The sequence below is a fragment of the Trematomus bernacchii genome, unplaced genomic scaffold, assembly GCF_902827165.1.
Source record: "Trematomus bernacchii unplaced genomic scaffold, fTreBer1.1, whole genome shotgun sequence".
Lineage (NCBI taxonomy): Eukaryota > Metazoa > Chordata > Actinopteri > Perciformes > Nototheniidae > Trematomus > Trematomus bernacchii.
Window position 1 is genome coordinate 1,773,876 of NW_022988043.1, and position 19,344 is coordinate 1,793,219.

Sequence of the window (19,344 nt, forward strand, 5' to 3'; positions counted from 1 at the left end):
CAATGTTGCAGGGTATTATACTAAATCTTTCTTTTCCTAGGCTCCTTAAAGCAGGCAAAGCCCAAGTATACAACTGCCCTCCTCCCTCTCCTGCCTCTGTCACTCATGTCATGGCTAAACCCATCACAGAGGCCTCAGAATACCACAATGCTCCTTGCTACCCTGTTAGCCACATAGTCCAGCACCTATTTGGGGTAAGCCAAACTCATTTATGTCACAGATATTGACTCTCTGGGTTCACAACCTTATTCTCATTGTCAGAATATTTGCCCAAAACGTTTTATAAATCTGTAATTCTTTTTCTTTGGCAGAGCAATTTAGTGGATATGAAATTTGATATAACGGATGATCACCCAGCTAAGAAGACGAAGACAGAGAGTGTGGTTGATGTTGACTTCTCAAAACTGGAGAGTGAGCTCAGGGATTATGTCATCAAACAGGAGGTGTGTATGTGTTTGTTTGTGTGAAAGCATATTGCAAAGAAGGACTGAAGCTGAGTTTCTAGTCATCATTTAATAAGCTTCTAAATGACCTTTTGTTTTCCCTGTCATTGTTTATGGGGTGTTTTTGCTACAGGGCCGGCCAAGAATGTGCTTCCTCGAATTTCTGGGTTACCATGACCCACACAGTCCGCAGACCCAGGTAGACACACGTACATACCCACCTGCCTTCCCCTCCACGATCACTACCATACATCTCTAAAATAACTATTCGTTTCATCAAGGAGATCAGGTCATTCAATTTCCTTTATGTCATAGATTGCAATGGCAAGTGACATCTAGAGCAAGGGCGCATCATACTCAGGTCACCGATTTAACCACCACTGTCAGCTGATCTGAGAATTTTGATTGGCAGGCCTATTAACAATACTCTCCACTGTGCTGTCCACACCTTACCCAAGTGGATCTCCATCAGATTGCTATTATAAGTGCTCGTGTTTCCATTCTGTACTCTCTGAATGCATATGCTATTTGCCAGTAACAGACAGTCAGAAATGACCTCCAGGAACTTTTGATGGCCATTCACTTCCGATTTCCATTACCCTTCTGCCCTCCTCTTTCTGCCGTCCATCTCTTTGAGTACAATGTTTTTCTCCTACTTTCCATATACCTTTTACGTTTCATCAAAGTTCTTTTATTCCTCCAGGCTACAGAAACAGACTACAGCAATGTTGGTAGTATGATAGAGTGCGGCCTCTTCATTGAAGCCTTGGACTCGATCAGAAATGCTGTGTTCCCTGGCCTAGTGCCACCAGCCCCAAACCTGGTCTCCCTCTTAGAATATGCACAGCAGGTAGGACCAGAACATCCAGAATGCACAAATTCCCACCAGCTGCTGCAAGAGCCTCAGGGGCTGCACAAAAGCATCACCTGTTTACTTAATTTCTTGACATTTGTAAGATGTGTTTTGTACATTTTTAACTGTGTATCCACATATACAAACCAGTCAAACTTTATTTGTTGTCTGTTTTATTATGTCACAGGGTCACGCCACATCTTTCTTCCTGAGGAATTTGAGGAAGGTCATGTACAACCTGCTCATTACCAACCCTCCCTGGATGGCTCACTGCAAAGTGAGAAAATATTTCTCCCAGGTGTTGCAGTGTCCTCGGTGTAAGGCGGGCCTGTGGCCTTTTCTAGAGACTGCCATCAGGTACACCTCTTAAACAGGAGATTTAAAGATAATTGAGCCTTCTTTACATTATAAGATATATTATTTCCCAAGCATTTTTGATATTTATTTAAAATGTAATAATACAATAATCTTCTATTTACTGATTTTCTATGTTTTTTGTTTCAGTTATTGCCTGTCCACTGGGGTCTCTTGTCACCCACTCCCTGGACCTGCCCTTCCAACACTGTTACAATTTCACAGTGACCTTCTGGCCTTTGTCCTCAAGCTTTTCCAGGGAGAACTCCACTCTGTCAATGCCAGGTAACAACTTCTATATGAGCAGTTATGGTGATAGGTTATGGTGATTGGTTGGTCTTTTCTGTTAACCAACCAAACTGTGGAGAAATGTCCCCAAAATCAGGAACCTACTCCAATAAAACCTGCAACCAAAAATATCATGGTATTTTAGCTGCTGTGGTTGGCAGCGAAGGGGTCCGCATTTTTAAGATTACGTTCAATGTTGTCAGTTAGCTCTTTTCACTTAGCTGAACATCCTCAAGTCAACAACAAATATTTACCAAGCTGCATGTAATATTGGCCACACAATTGAATGTATATGCAACTGTTTTTGTTACATTAGATGGTCTGTTCTTTATTTACCCCTGCCTTTCTCTGTCTCAGGGATGTTGTACTGCCTGAAAGAAGAGGAGTCTCTTTTGCTCCTGCATCAGGATCCTTGCTGTATGGAACCTTCTGGACTGTGTGGGAGCGCTCCACGCTGTTGTCCCAAGCTGTGAAACAACTCACCAGGCTTTTGTTACAGGCTTTCATTGAGGTACATACTGGGGAACGTGTGCATTGTTATTCACATTGGATGGTGTATTACATCACCCAATAAAATAGCCAGTTTGATCGGATCGGACCAGAATAACAAACTTCAAACTGTTTTTGTTTGTCATCACCGAAGGACTGTGTTCATAGGGACGAGAAGCAGAAGCTGCGTTTGGCGGACAACCTTCTGGACCTGCTGTCCGTGTTGGTGGAGTTCTGGTGTCAGCAGCACTTCAAACTGAACCAGACCCTGGTGGAGAAGGGTCTCAAAGACCTCGCTGAGCATTTTGCTGTCATCAGCCAGGGTATGGATACATATTTGTGCATACATATGTGCCTTTAATTATTTTCACTCTATGTTTGTTAATGTTGACTGATACTGTAGTTACTTCCAAGCTGTTACAATGCAATGAAATGCATAATGTATAAGTCATTCACTTTTAACAGAATCGGTACCATACTTTTAATTTAAACATATTTCAGTAAATGCTTTTTACTTTATTTAATTCAATGCAATTAAAATAATAATACATGATATAATACATGCATCACTGATAATTTTGTGTCTGTTTGTCCTGTAGATGTGTCTCCGGTAGTGCTGGCAGAGCTAGTCGTCAGGATTACATCTACTCGACTTAAATTGGTGTTAGCAGACGGCATATTCAGGAGTCTTTGCTGCAGAAATGGATTCACAGTTGGAGATGAACCCATGTCTTTTAAGAAAATGGTGTGTTTATCTTTTTTTCTTGTTCTTCACTGACTTCACATCTTCCCATTACCTACACTTTTCATCATTCCTATATTTTGCAATTGACAGGCTTCGTCATAATTTGAGGCATGCACTTCTTAGTTTCAAATCACAACAGTCGTGTGCTGCTTAGTTCAGTAAGTCATGATCAAATTGAGTGACATTTTGTAAAAATTAAATGTTGGGGTATTCAGTTGGCGCAAAATGTAATTAATATACTCTTTGAAAGTGATTTTGGCAGAATGAGTGTGCAAGGTTATTAACATTTCTATAATACACACTGATGTTTGCAATACACAGTAATTGAAAACAATACAACAAACTGATTAAAATATACAACTAAAATTTAGATAAATTCACAACTTTTAATGATTAAGTCTCCTTTTTCTATTGTGCTTTTTTGTTAAAATTCAAAGACATTTAGTTAAAATGGCATTGTGAAAATGAACATGGATTACATTGCATTTCTCTGCAAGAGGGACAAAGACAGCTTGAAGTAGAACATCTGGCCTGTCTTTTTGCCTCCTCCGTCCCCTAAAGCCACACACACATCTACACACAATGTAAAGGCCCTGTCTGACCTTGTGTGTGTCTCTGTGTGAATTCTGACAGGTGCTGTCCTACCTGCCTGCTCTGGGAAATCTAGCTCAGTGTCCCAGCGGTGCTCGCCTCAGGACCGGACCCACCCCCCACAGCGGCGCCAGCCAGGGGGCCGGCTGCAGGTCAGTTACGCACATCTGTCTGTCCAAAGTCTCACAGGTACATTTTCATAATGCCACAGGCTGACCATGTTGGAACACACATGCAGAGGTGGTGGCTACACATGTGCCAAAAGTGTAGTCTCTTGGTTCTTTGAAAGTTTATTAAGTGAAAAGGGCACGTTTAAGAGTTTAGAAAATGATCAAAAATGGGTGTCTAACTGCACACGTGTTGCTGGTCTCTTGCTCCCACTTTCTGGGAACCATTCAAATTAGCTGCATCTTGTCTCCATTTATTTTTATCTTATTTTTGTCTAAATTAAAATAACAGGTCTATTCAACCAGCAGTTATCTGCCTCCATTATCAGATTTCCACCTATAGATTTAAGGGCAAAATCGAGTGAAAATGCAAGGACCCGATGAGAAATGTGAGTGAAAAGGAACAAAGGAACACCTGGAGAGGGTGTGTGTGTTTGTGTCTGTGTGTGTGGTGGGTGGGAGGCAGAGCAGCATGAATGGAGGGACTGAGGGAAAGCTGGGGAGAGGCAAATGGAGGTCAGACGGAGCGTGAGGAGTTGGCATGTGATGGGTCATGCCCAGGTCTGATCCTATCAGTGTGAGCTGGCTGACAGGAGGGGTGCAAAGGGAGGTTAGACCCCTGCATCACACACACACACACACACACACACACACACACACACACACACACACACACTCACAGTGCTGAGTCTGATTTGGACAGGAAGCCGACAGATAGAAAGACTAGGATATCCCATCAGGCCTTTGTATCTTCCCTTACGACCACCAGCTCTCTGCCTTAACCCTCCGTCTTCACCTCTCTTGATCTGCCCTCGCATACTAAATCTCTCTCTGAAAGCACACACACATACACACACTCTACATACTTGGTATCAGACATCTGCTGCTCCACCAGCAGGTAGTTGGCCTGGAGAAGGGCAGGAGCCACCAGGGAGCAGGTTCATGTAAAGGCTACTGGTGCATGTGCCGCCTGATCCCCCCCCCCTCGTCCCTCCATCACTGCTTTCTACTCTCTGCTCTCCCCACAGTTTCCACTTTTTAGTTTGTTTTGACAACGACGTGAGAGGAACTGTATGAAACAAGGAATGCAATCTGCGGGGATGAGATAAAGAAATGCCAAAGGGCATGTAAAATCATCTGACCCTGAAAGACAGAATGAAATCAAAATGACACAGTCTGTGATGAATTGAGAACAGGAACCAAAAGGGAAATCTTGTTTCCTCATTTTTCATGCATGAGCTTATGATACTCTGTGTTCAGCAATGTTGACACTCTTAATCAATTACCACACCTTCTGTTGAAGCATTTATGATTCTGACACACTCCTCTATATCCTAACATTTGTAAAACAATTATCTGTGTTGTTGCTGCTGCTATGACTCAGTATAATTATTTAAAAAATGCATTTAAGAAATCCACTTTATTTATTGTTAGAGCACAATTCTCAGACTTTCAGAAGACGAGATGTGAAAACAGCATTTTAAGAAATGTGCTTAAATGGCACACACGCGATTGTGGTGTCACTGGAGAAGTAAAACTGTTTAGATGGTTTCAGTTTAGTTTTATCTGCCTTTTCAAAGGGTCCGTAGAGCACAAGACGAAACCCTGCAAGATGTTTGGTATTGGATTCATGAAAACAGCAGGAGTAGGTCATAAAGGTGGAGAGGAGCCACATGACCCCTTTATCTTTCATTTCTGGCTGTTAGAACGCATTAGGTTGTTTTACTGTGACTCGCGGCTGCTGTAGTGTGTGAGATTGCGAGTGTGCTGCTTCTGCACCGACAGACACGATGGCATCAGGGCATTCGTCCAAGCCATACCAAGCTGACAGGCCGGCTGATTGACCGACTGTTTAGATGGCCGTTTGACTTGCCGGCTGGCTGCGTGGCAGTGAGTGTTGTTAGCAGAAGGGAAGCTGTAATTAAACTACATTTTTCTCCCGCTGGCTTAATCAAGCTCTGTGTATTGCTGTTATCTTTTCAAGCCATTTAACTTTGCATTACTTTGGCTCAATTTCCTCTGACCAGACCTGCATGTAGACAATATCAGATGGATTAAAGAAAAGGATATACAACAACAATTAAAGCAATTTTAAAGTTACAATGCAAACATTGATCTTCCCCATTGCCTCTATTACTGCTCATACGTTTCTCAAAGGGCAGGCGCTGCCCCAGGCCCTTAATTGATATCTGTGCCACTGACAGCATGCTGGCCCGCTGAAGTAAACCATGAGGGACGGAGAGACTGGGGCGTATACAAGCCAAGTACTGTCAACCTCCACTGCTGCCAGGCTATATGGACAGGGGACACTTGGGTGAAGTGTACCGAGATGAGAAGCGGTACACCCTTATACCAAACACTCTTATGGACTCTCTCTCTCACACACACACACTCACACCCGGAGCTCGTCTCCTCTCTTCTCAGCCTTGTCCCTGCTAATAACAAGCAACGTGACAGGACGTGTGTTTCCTCCTCACTGCTGGGAGCTCCTTCCTGGCTTCTGAACAAGCCAATTACCAGGGAACAAGCCTCTTCCCTGTAATACGGATGGCACTCCGCTTCAATGCAGCGCACGCGCACGTGCACCGACATATACACTCCAGACACCTGTCAGGCTTCATGTAGGCAGATCTCCCATACCCACTCACAGGACTAGTGACAGCCCACAGCTATTAGCACGCCACTACTTTGAAGAGGCTTCACTTTCTTTTACTAGTTATTCCTCCTAATGTGCTTGCTCACATCGAATTCTCCATCTCTGCGTTTGAGGCATTAAGTGGGAGGAAAAGTGTTTTGGAGATGGGAATGGAGGATTGGGTGTGTGAAGTGTGTGTGTGTGTGTGGCCAACACAGTAGGGGTTTGACAGATATTGTCAGATTTCATATAAAATGATAAAACGCCATGAGGGATTCATTTGCTAATGGTACTTTTCACTGTAAAGTCATGCCCATTCCACTCTGTACCATTAGGTTTCCTCGCTGTGGTACTAAGATGGTCAGTCATTGAAACTTAAATAACTGTTCATGTAAATGTAGTGTCATCTCTTATTGAATTAAGTTTAGCACATACATGTGGATTTTCTCATACCCCCTTTGACCATGTCCTTTGTCTCCACACAGTGCTGATTGCTCTCCGGTGAATGAAACAAGCCTGGAGAAAGAGAACGTCCCCAAAGGTTTAAACAGATTCAACGCAGCAGGTAAGGCACATGCATACACACGTACACACACACGGCTGCTTGACAATATAGCTGCACATTTGCAAGGAGCGGACTTTTAATGGACTGATGCACTGCACTAGGTCATCAGTAAAGAGGGACATGATAGCTCTGTCATCACTTTCAGCTTAATGAAGAGCACATAATGTATGGAGAGAGTGATTGATTTGCATCGGACCACGCTTCCATCTAGTCAGCTGTAAAGTCAACTCGACTGCATCATTTGCCGGCGCGCGCGTGTGTTCAGGGCAGCGTTTGGGCCGCATTACGCCTCCTCCTCATCTTCTTCTATGCGCATTGAAATTCAACACTGTGCTTTTTGTTTTGCTTTTTCCTCATGTCTTATTCACCTTTATGAAAAAAAAAGTAATAGATAAATAAATAAATGGCATTGACAGAAATAATGGCTTCCTCACACAAAACAATAACACATATTAGTACGCACAATGCGCCTCAGATCTCCATTTTAGGGATATTAAATGCAGCAATTAGGGCAGTGCTGCGGATATACAGCGGCTGCACTGTTGGAACTTCCTGCAATTAGAGGCATGGCACTCTGTGTGAACTCCTGAAGGTGTCAGAGCTCATATCTCCCCCCTGCACCTGATCAGAAAGGCCCTGTGCCGGTGCGAAAGAGTGGTGGAGGGAGTGGGGAAGGGGGGGTTGAGGCAGAAGTCTCAAGGCTGTTGGCATGTGTTGTTTTTCCACTACGTGATCTCTATACCGATGCGGTCGGCATTAATTTTTGATGAACCATCGGCACAGCATCCTCCCCTCTCGCCCTCTCATCCCTTCCCATTCTCTCTTTCTCCCTTACTCTCTTTCTCTCTCAGGCTTTTTTTCACCCACATATGTGAGTCTGCTTTCTTATATGCTGCACTTCTTTGCTTTGGAGCATCTGCCTCGCCTCCTGGAACCTCAGTATCTTTGTCAAAGAAGCTGAGAAGGGTTGAGGGATTTGGAAGAACTTCTCTGTTTTTAAGATGAGTATTTGTTCCTGGAGACTCTGCAGAGATTTCAATCTAAATCAGCCTGAATATACTGTGTGGAGATTGTCAAACAAAAACTACTGTGTGTAACATCACTTAAAGTCTGTTTACTTTAAGCTTCATGTCATCCTGAAACACTAGCACAGCAAAGTTCAAAAGCTAGGATTTGTTATTGGGAATTTAAAGGTATTCCAAGCAACTTTATCCAGAAATGAGAGAGAACTTGGTGATTTAATAGATGATCAGAGATGAATCCTTCTTCAAAATATATTTAGCATGCTCAAGAGTTATGGCATAGTCGTCATACACTGTTTGCAAACTGTAACCACACTACTTGACTCCCATTTGGTCGGCAGCACTATCTGTAGTGTGGTTGGATTAGACTAAGGCCTAAACTGCCTCAGCAGTCTATGTGCTGCAGATTGGGCAGTTAAAACACTGTCTCACTGATGTTCATTTAATTACCCAATCTATTTTATGATCTATTTTTCTACCCAGTGATTTTTGTAGTGAACATTGATTAGGATCTGTGCCTGTTCATCCCACCATTCCTACTGCACCTCTACGTGCCATCAGTAATTAATCTGCTCGTACCACGGTGTAACAAAAAGATGAAACAGGCAAATACTTTTTGGAGCCAGGCTTGCATATTACATTTATATACTTTTGTTTGGCAAACAGCTTTGTCCAAAGCAACGTTTATTAAAAGCAACAGTGAATTTAACAGACACTCTGTGTCTTATTACTTCCTGTTGGCACAGAGGGGCTAGGCTGTTGCCCAATGTGGTTTATCACTGATTAAATGGAGGTATCCTACATTAAAATCTTCACCAGTGGAATGTTGAAATGATAGTCACTTGCGTTAATGCCAGTCAATTATTTTGAGGCACTGTAAAGGCTGCAGTAATCTTGATGCTGGGGAATTAACGTGGTGTTCTTCGAGCCAGCGACAGCAGTAGTGTTCAAATAGTCTAAAATACATCCAATAACTGGCACTGAATACCTTTCCAACACATTCATCGCAAATAGCATTGTTACAGGCTTCCAGCAGCTTTTTGGTCCAGGGATCGGCGGGCCAAGCGACACTTTACAGGAGTGTAGCAAGCAGACTGAGGGATATAAAGAGCAACACATACATTTCACTTTTCTATTAAAGTGTGAAACGGGGGATTTATAGAAAAGGACAGGCGGATTTATCCGTTCCGTGCTTGTAAATGCTGAGCATGCAATTACCCCTATAATAGAGGCGTTGTGTCCAAATTGGAGCCATTAAAGTGATTTAACAGTGCGTGGATTGGCCCTGGCATTTGCAAGGATGTGTACACATGGGGTGTAGTGGAATGGGTGTTTAATCACAGCGTTTTAGAGCCCGGTAATAGCAGAGCAGCCCATGTAGAACACTGACGTGCCGCACAGTACAGCTTACTCATTAGTGACTGTAGTCCGGACCGGGCTTCACCCTCTGTTCGGGTGTTTCTGATTTTAAGATGACGAAATATCGGTTTGCTACATTGATTGACCTCATTATTGTTTCTTCGTCATGCTGTACGACCTCCAATGGCTGCTTTCTCATGTTAGGTTGGCAAACACATGTATTTTTATGTGTAATTTAATATGATTTTTACACATACTTTTAGAATGACGAATGACTTGAAATAAGTTGCCATGTGCTTCATCAGACTGTTTGTTTTCCCAAACTGCTCCCAGGGGTTGTTTTTTTAGAATACAATTGCATTGCTTTTTATGCTTTTAAGTCTCTTTTGCCGACATTGGCACCCGAGCAGCATTATTCCATTTCACGTTTTTAACCTTTAACAGCCTGTTGCCACTAAAAGATTCTTATTATTTAAAGCTGAAAGGTCAACAACATAAGGTTAAATACAATTAAGCATTATTTATAACTAAGATTAGAGGAGAAACATTATAATACACAGTATGTCGTTTTTCTGACTTGCATCACATTTCCTTGGAGAATATAAATGATCCTCTTTTTAATAAACATTCCGACCCTTTCCCCGTCTTTTTTTTCTACTATTCAACCTCTATACTACCGGTGGATGACATTTAACACGTCCTCTGCATCATCAAAGACACCTCGTGAAAGAAAAGAATTCTTCAGGATGAATAGTATCCAGGATTTCCAATATTTCCCCTATTTGCTAGCAGGAAACCCTTTTCATTCTCTCCTCCACTGCTTCTTCTTTTTCACCCCCCTGTTTCCCCCCCCCCCCCCTCCTTTCTGCCCCAGTCTGTGCTCTCTGCACGCTGGAGTGGAGCCCCTGTACAGGCGTGGCATCCTGGGGAGAGCTAGTAAAGCATTTATTATGGGCTTTGCAGTGCTGTATTATACTGGCAAGCACAGAGCCACTCATGCTTGGCCTTTAACTTCCCTCTGAAGTTCAGCCATACATGAAAAGAGGGGGCTCTGGCCCGCTAATATATTCCTGGTTTAATATTGTATCAGGAAAAAGTGAGGGACGGGGTAAAGATGAGAAAAAAGGGAAGAGGGGGGAATAAATGTGTGTTTTAAAAATGTAAATGGACTTCCTCAAGAGCGTTTTTGCCACGCTTGTTCACTGGTAGTTTAGATTAAATATCACGTGGTGACACTGGCAATGCCCAGCGGAGCTTTTGAACACTGGATCTGTGAAGAATCCTTTTTCGAGGCTTTGTGCGTGGGCTGTCTACCATAACTTCCTCTCAAGTAACAATATAGGGACGGGCGGACAGGAAGCAAGACTACATTCTCTCCCTTACATTCATTCATTCGCCGACTGCCCCGATCTTAACTTTGTTCGGCTCAGGGTGTAAGTCTCTGTGTCTATAAAAGAGCGAAAGAGCGAGGCAAATTAGTCTCTCCATCTTACATTTTTTTTCTTCTAATTTTATTCATTTGATAGATCTCCCCCCTTTTCTCATCACTCTACTTAAATCGCATCCTCATTGGCGGTTCGTACTTTTTTTAGGTCAGGTTTTTTTTTTTTGGTGTTTGGGGACATTTCTGTGGTATTTTATTGGTTTGCTCACCATATGGAGGGGGACAATGGGCAGGACATCGGGGCACACCCTAATTTTGGATTTCTCTCTTCTCTCGTTTTTGGTGTGTTTGTCCGTTGTGTGTGTCCTGGTCGAAGGAGAGACCCTCCTCCACAGAGCTTGCAAGAGGAACCAAGTGGAAACAGTGCTTCAGATCCTGGCGCTTCCTGGCACAGACATCAACGTTAAAGGTAAGACTTTCTCGCTTTTATCTGTAGCCTCCGTCTCACCGTCATCTGACTGCACTCCCACTGTTTGCTCTAGGGTTTCGAAAAAGCGATTAACATTGGGGGGGAAAAAAATTGGTGAGAAGAAATAGGAGTGCGTGTGCGTCATCATTGAGGTTAACCTTTACCTAAAATCTAAAGGGTGTGTCTAGAAAAAGCTGGATGCATTTAGAGGCTCAGATTTATAGCTTTACGGTGACTTTGCTAAGTGAATTGAATGCCTTGTGATATTTCAGAGTGACTTTCTTTTGTCCCTTTAGGTCAAATATAATGACTTTCCCTCCTTTTATGGAAATGTTGTGCTGTTTTAAAGGTTTCTCCAATTTTGTAATAGCCCTGTAATAGCAGCATAAATTGACTAGCGTCTCTGTTGGGGGCTAATGCAGGAGTTGATGTCCAAAATGTGATTAGGCAGAACTATGTATATGCTAAATGGTAAGATTACCGCCATTACCTTGCAGCTGTCTTTCTTAACCAGGCCCGAGTTTACTCACGCAAACATTTATGGTTGGAGTCGTTCAACCGGTTAAAACCGATCTCCGTTATGGCGTTCTCCAAATGGTATATTTTGTATTCTTTAGAACTTGTCTATTCATTAACATTGTTTATGAACAGTGTCAAATATGGACTCAATTATTTTTATATTTCTTGGAAAAGCTGATTTTTGTATAATTATGTTATGTAAGACGCACATTGGTAGAGGTTAGCAAACTGTTTGTAACGCCCAAACAAGTGTCCGAAGTACAGGTAATTCATAATAGCATTATCAGTCTTACGCGCCTTAGTTTAGTCGTCTTATTTCTTAAGGCAAAAATAATTGTGAGATAATTCTTTGATATAAAGAATCAAATCTTAAAATGGCTCATTATTAGCCACAATTACTTTGCAAGGTGCCTTTCATTTTTACCTAATTGAGCACAGAGTTCTTTCAACTTACGTATATACGCTATCTTATTTGCTAGCCGAGTTATTTGCGCCCTTAGCTAATCAGTCGCTTTCCTTTTGCAACAGAGCCTGCTCATGCCAAAATAAGTCATCTTCAATGTTTCATCCCTCCAGTCAAACCTTAAAATGGTATAAATCTACTTTGGAAGTTTATCTATTTCACTGTTTGAAAGCAAAGTCTTAGATGTGATAGATATATGAAATGCCTATCTAAGTTTATTACCTCGATAGATAAACAATACATAAAGTTTATGCGCTTGTTTTTTTTTCGTGTGTGCTTTTTTTTGTGCACCGTGTAGACCATGCAGGCTGGACTCCTCTGCATGAAGCGTGCAACCATGGCAGCGCTGCGTGTGTGGAGATTTTGCTACAACACCGCCCTGTACCAATACTTGATAACCAGGTGGGCGGAGTCAGTCCTCTGCATGACGCCGTGCTAAATGGACACATGGACATCGCAAAAATGCTACTGGAGCATGCAGGTGAGTGAACTTTACTAATACACCCAGAAACTCAGTGCTTTAGAGTGTGAACTATCTTTTAAATAGGCAAATAATAATCAAATATTATTATATAACCGGGAAATATTGTAAGGGGTTGCTTAGTGGTTCATTAGTAAATTAACACCTTTGTTTATCTAAGTGAACATTTATCAGGTTAGGCTACTTAATGGTCATTAAATGTGGTTTGGTCAATCAGAAAATTACCATATATGTTATTAATTTCAGGTTAGTCTTTAATTTAAGTTGATACATTAACACTGATTTGTATTAGTATCGGGGCTTTTTCGAATATCATTACTCGGCAAGGTTAAAGCTACTCCAACTGTATGCTACATGGGGGTACACTAACATGTTTTCATATGTCTTTATGTAATCCATCTTCCTCGAAACGATTCATTAAACCAAATGGTCCCCGTCACATTGATGGAATCATATAATGCTCAAATAAAACACCTTTAACTTGTCGAGGCGGTCGGCTGCCAAGAAAGCTAATCTGTGGAATTAGCCATTTAGCTAATGATTTACTGCAGCGGTGGCCTGCATGCTGCTGCAGCTAAGACAGGCTTTCAATTTAATGTAGCCAACAAATGCCGTATAGCTTACTGACCGATTGAATACTGCTTTTGACCTCTTTAGCAGGGCCACTTTTATCTTAACTAGCCTCCCGGTGGAGCGAGGCACCTGTTGATAGTGGGGCTTTTAAAGGGACACCGATTTTACACATCAAGTTCAGTTCATTCATCACACAGATGACTATTCAGCCTTTGAAAAACAGTTGTATATCTCTTTTCTGGTTCAGGATGGAGCTTTCCAAAGTCTAAAAAAAAAACAACACTGATGATGTCATTAGGGTTAATTTGGCTTGGGCATGGAGACTGCAATTTTTTGGCAGAAAGCCTGTGAGAGTTAGACTTTGGTTAAATTCTCCACACGGGTATTTCTTTTAAAGGCGATACTAATTTGCATTATGGTAAATTGTAGTATTTAGCTTTGTTTAAGTGTGAACCATACTTGAGACTAAAAGGGTCTCTCACTGGAATACCCACTGAAAGCTTACACCAATTTTTGTTTGTTATCTGAGGGTATATTATTGCTACTTACAATACCAAAAGAGTTATGCACTTCACACATACAGTGCGCCCAATACAAACTGAATTGGTACTGGACCCCGGAGGCTGTCTTCTTCTTCACTTTATGAATTGTAGATCATCTATACCATCTCCCCCTCTGTCCCCACTGCTTGTCTTCATAATCCTCATGCATTCCTGCACTGCGAGTCTGTCCAAACAGATTACTGTATCACCTCATGAGATGTCTGTTAATGTCTTCTTGACGAGATTAGAGGAGTCAGGATCCGCCGCTTGCGAAATTCACACACAGGTTTTTTGTTGAAATGTGTCACAACACAACTAGTTTGTGTGTCGGCATGTTTGCGTGCCACATACAGTCTGAGCTCAGGAGGGTTGAAGCGAGCGTGACGGGTGTCTGCGCTCAGGAGAGGGTGGAGGAGAGGGTGGCGTCGCTGGGTTTGCGGCAGCAGGTGGCAGAGGAAATGTGTGTGCGTTTTTGAGGAGGGTAGGGGGAGGGGGGGGGTGCCAGTTTCCCAGCATTGAACAAGTCTCCCATGTTATATACCTCTGCCTCTGCCTCTGCTCACCTCTCAGTTTGACTAATTATAGTTAATTTGATTCGACTTTCCCATTAACACATGTACATATTCTGTCCTCAAAAAATAAATTAGACTGGGATTGTTTAGTCCCGGGGAGGAAACAAGAGAGCGCACTTTTTTTTTTTCCTCCTCAGTAACAGGAGGGAGAGCAAATTAAAAGAGGTCAGAGGAAGAAACAGCTATCTGTATCTGGAAATTAGAAGAAAAAGACTGAGTGTGTGTGTGTGTTTGTGTGCAGCAGACGTCTGGCCTGCTGTCTAGGCCAGGTCTCTTGGCTGGGACCGAGCAGAACAACAGGAATGAGAATACTCCCAATTTGAAACACCTGCAGGCTGGTACATTATAGGCCTACTTCTTTTCTCGCTCTCTCCTGACTGTTTGCTATTTCCTCTCACCTTGATGGCGGGTTGTCTAAAGGCTACAGCAGAGAACTGGTGAGGAGGTGGTCCTCCTGACTCCAGGCTACTCTGTCTCTCTCGGTCTCTTTTCAGTGATCTCCATCCGGTTGCCATGGACACCATCGATAGGTCTAGCATTTTTCTCTCTTTTTTTATCTTTAAGTCCTGGTTGTTAAATGTGGAAAGACTTGGCTTTGGGGCTACATCCTTCTTAGTTTCCGTTAGCACCTTTATGTTGTTCATTCCAGCAGGAGGACTTTAGTGCAGACTTTTATGCTTATGGCAGCGTTTCCTACAAACATACATCAGACTACTTTTTACATTTTGGCCAGGGAGACTAGCTGCGAGGTCCCATGATAGAAGAATAGAAATGCATCTGGCCCACTAGCCTGGTTTTCCTCTTTATTTATGATATCCCTGTGTTTTGTTCTTCTGAATGCCTGCTACATCTCCTGAAACTATATTTTCCATGGAGGCATTCACCCTGCTGTTTCCAACAGAAAGGCTGAACCTAGCTGCCAAGGTTCTGGTAGGCCAGAGAGGGCAACACTGGCACTGGCACACCAACAAAGCTTTTATCTAGGAGTGATCTCACCCTTTTGTAAGCCTGTCTGCTTGGAGGCCTGGGCTCTCTCTATGTGTGAGTGCATTTTAAGGGGTGAATTGTAGGGGGGGAGGAATGGAAGGATCCCACCCCCTACCCCCTCTACCTCAGTCCCTCAGGGCTTAGGGAGCTGGCAAGGAAAGGATGCCATGGCTGAGGGCAAGGCTGACTCCGCTCTCCTCCCATCGCCCAAGGCTGCCCCACATGACCCTGTGTGTATACGTGGGTGTGTGGCTTGTTTTTACACGGTATGGAAGTGTCCTTGGCTATATATTTTTATGCACACATATTTCTGTGTATCTTAAAATGCTGCAATAATTGTATGCTGGCTTGCAATTTTGTGTGTGTGTGTGTGTGTGTGTGTGTGTGTGTGTGTGTGTGTGTGTGTGTGTGTGTGTGTGTGTGTGTGTGTGTGTGTGTGTGTGTGTGTGTGTGTGTGTGTGTGTGTGTGTGTGTGTGTGTGTGTGTGTGTGTGTGTGTGGTGTGTGTGTGTGTGTGTGTGTGTGTGTGTGTGTGTGTGTGTGTGTGTGTGTGTGTGTGTGTGTGTGTGTGTGTGTGTGTGTGTGTGTGTGTGTGTGTGTGTGTGTGTGTGTGTGTGTGTGTGTGTGTGTGTGTGTGTGTGTGTGTGTGTGTGTGTGTGTGTGTGTGTTCGTTCCTCAGCTGGTAGGAGTGTTCAAAATGTGCAGGGTGGCCTGGGCAGCCGGTACCCCTGATTGGAATGGAAAATGACCCCGAGCCTTTCGCTGTAGATTCAGACCTGGCACACACACACACACACACACACACTCACAGTGTAGGCGTGTCAGTAAGCGAAGGGGGTGGAGGAATAAAGAAAAGAGCCTTTAAGCTGTCACCACTCGGCCCTGTGACCGTAATCGCTGATGGCGTCCTCTCAATACAGCCCGCCGTGTTAGTAAGCACAGCCAGTCCACCTCGACTTACAAACACACACACACACACACACACACACACACACACACACACTTACACATAGACCCATTTAGATGCTTGGAGGGGAAGGAGTATAGGAGCAGAAATAATTGTTCAGGTATGTGTAAAAGTGTTTTTGTTATTTCTCTTTTGTCTATGTCTTTGGCTCAAGTCAAGTTCAGAAATGCAACAGAGGTTGCTACGTGACTGACTGCATTTCTGAGCATTTCTGGTACACAGACACACAAACGCAGCATCCCATAGTCCCTGCAGATCTTAATGCGAACAAGTGTTTGTGGAGCAGAAAGATGTCATTTGCTCAGTGGCACAGGACACGTAAGGTCCCCTCGGACTGCTGTAGTCATTCATGGTTTGTCTCTGTCTGTTTGTCTATCTCTGTCATAGATCACACACACACACACACACACGCACACGCACACGCACACGCACACACACACACACAGGTAGTGCTTTAGACACAATTGGGCCTCTTCACTGTCAACACGGTAAAGAAAGTTCATTCTGCTCTGCACTTATTTCCCTGTGGGTCCTGAACTGGCACCTGTGAGGAGCTGAGCTCTCGTACCATTAGAGGCTGAGCTTGGAGCCCTCGCTTCACTCGACGTGTTGATGTTTCAACTGCAGCTTTCTACAGGCTGTATTTCAAGGGCTTTCCTCACTGGGAATGTTTGACTAGATTCTTCTTTCTCCTCTCTTCCTGCTTCTCTGTCTCACTCGCTCTCTCCTGCTATCCACCCCCCAACCTTTCTTTATGTGTTTATGGGTGGTTGCCAAGATTAAGTCTGGAGCTTTTTCCAAGAGTCTCCCCAGTTGTTCCTCATCATGCTCCAAGAGGAGGAATAGACCCCTTTTCAGACGAACCCTGTGTGTGTGTGTGTGTGTGTGTGTGTGTGTGTGTGTGTGTTTTATAGAGATGAGCGCTATAGAGGACCAAAATAGGGTGATGATGATGTTGCAATTTGTTAATAAAGTTTCCTACAGGCTATGTATTCCCAGCAGCAACTTTTACAGTGTGCTTACATGCAACTACCTTTTTTCTCCTTTCTTAAACCGCTGCAGCATTTGGTGAGCATGAAGGCCACAAGGAGCTAGCTTCAGTGAAAAGGGAATGGCATAGGCCAAGGAATATTATTTTTTCTACTTTTTGTAATGTTTTTTGCTGTCCTCCTTCAACTACAAGGTTCAGTTACATGTTGTATACTTATTTGTAAGGACCAGATAATGAATTTGTTTGTGTTGGGAACACATTCTTCTATCAGCAAATCTAAGTTTCAAGGTTTATTTTTTTCCCTTTTGTCTGCTTCCGGGCTATTGAAAAGAAACTACAACAACATGCTCACAAGCCAAAGAGGATTTTGTGGCCATGAAGATCTCTGTTCTCTGTTTATGCCCTCCAAACATGAACTTGAGTAATACAATACTCAACCATGACTCTAGAAGGAAATAAAAGTATATTGAAAGAACATTTTAATAGAAAATACAATCATTGGATTTTAATTCAAGAAACCTAGAGTTTTGGTTGAGTGGGTCATAGAGCAAACATCTACATACAGACGTTCATCAGCAGTTGAGCGTCGTTTGCTTAAGTCCCTCCTATTATAAGGAGCTATAGCCTGCAGCATTTGAAGAATCTCGTACTTTCTAAGAGTTTGCAGCAGGAGTAAGGACGGTGTGTGTACAGTGAGAGCAGTTAGTCGTTCAACAAGAATGTTAAGTGAGTCTGACTTGCCCAAGTTTTCAAACTGTGCTAGCACAAAGTCAACTGTAAAGGCTTCAAATAATACAGGGATTTGTCTCTGTTCTAAAAGGTGCAGTCAAATGTGACGTTAGTTTACACAAACTCTGCAGAAACTGTAAGTAAAATAATAACTTGTTTAAGGCATCAACTGAAAATGTTTTCATGTTTACATATCCTATTATATTAACACTTTTTCACTTTTGAAATCATAGCTCAGTTTTTAAAGGGCTGTTGCCCTAAGTGTGCTGGATAAGGGCAGAGAGAAGGACAAGAGAGTGATAACAAGTAGCACTTCACTTCTTTGCGTCCAGTGAACTTAATGAAAACTTACAAAAAAAACAACATTAATTACTTCTTGTGGTATTTAGCCACAGACCCTTAAGGGATAGTTGTTCTTATAAAGAATGTTGACTGTGTTTAGTGGATTATCCAAAAATAACAGGGACATTTTATTACAAGATATGTGAATGTTAATTTTCCTTTATATACAAACCACCAGGGGATGAATCCTGAGGATAATAATAATAATAATAATAATAGCTTGGATTTATATAGCGCCTTTCAAGGGACCCAAGGTCGCTTTACAAGTAATGTAATGTAGGATGTCTTTAGTGATCCCCTAACTTTTTATCTATATTATTCACCTTAATAATTAGCAGCTGTTAGCATGCTGATATGCTAAACTGACATTGTGAACATGGTGAATGAGTTCTGCCTAAACATCAGCATGTTAGCATACTGATGTTAGCATTTAACTAAGTTCAGTATGGCAGAGCTGCTAGCATGGCTGTAAACTCTGAGTTTTGCTACTAAATGGTCACTTCAGGTTTCCTTTATCATCTGCAAACAACTCGCTCGTCTTTGAGTCTTGGCATGAAAGAGCATTTTAAGTGCAGGAAAATACCAACATCTCATGGTGCTAATTGGACTTGTAAATGCCATGGGAAAAAACGAAGGGGTTGAATTTGTATGGAATTATTTTAACCATGAGATCATTGCAGATGCTGAACTCCAAAATCTGCCTCCTGTGTTTAAAGAGTATTTCAGTCTACTTTCTATCAAATTAACTTCCAAATAGTACAAACAACTAAATTGGGTTTTGTGCGGGCCAATTAAATCATCGGAAAATGTTTATT

General features: G+C 42.6%; 1 protein-coding gene across 4 annotated transcripts in view; it reads left to right on the forward strand.

Annotated features, from left to right (window-relative positions):
• Positions 1 to 19,344, forward strand: part of slf1 (SMC5-SMC6 complex localization factor 1) — a 28,326-nt gene that overhangs the window by 2,314 nt on the left and 6,668 nt on the right. For 3 of the 4 annotated variants that reach the window (XM_034117777.1, XM_034117778.1, XM_034117780.1), the window contains exons 5-17: positions 41 to 194; positions 312 to 443; positions 577 to 642; positions 1,147 to 1,293; positions 1,484 to 1,653; positions 1,801 to 1,935; positions 2,296 to 2,449; positions 2,582 to 2,750; positions 3,027 to 3,172; positions 3,806 to 3,915; positions 7,051 to 7,130; positions 11,272 to 11,364; positions 12,645 to 12,827. In XM_034117777.1, the coding sequence (XP_033973668.1) occupies positions 41 to 194; positions 312 to 443; positions 577 to 642; positions 1,147 to 1,293; positions 1,484 to 1,653; positions 1,801 to 1,935; positions 2,296 to 2,449; positions 2,582 to 2,750; positions 3,027 to 3,172; positions 3,806 to 3,915; positions 7,051 to 7,130; positions 11,272 to 11,364; positions 12,645 to 12,827 (1,739 nt within the window). The remainder of the gene's footprint in view (positions 1 to 40; positions 195 to 311; positions 444 to 576; positions 643 to 1,146; positions 1,294 to 1,483; positions 1,654 to 1,800; positions 1,936 to 2,295; positions 2,450 to 2,581; positions 2,751 to 3,026; positions 3,173 to 3,805; positions 3,916 to 7,050; positions 7,131 to 11,271; positions 11,365 to 12,644; positions 12,828 to 19,344) is intronic. The other variant, XM_034117779.1, reaches the window with a different exon arrangement.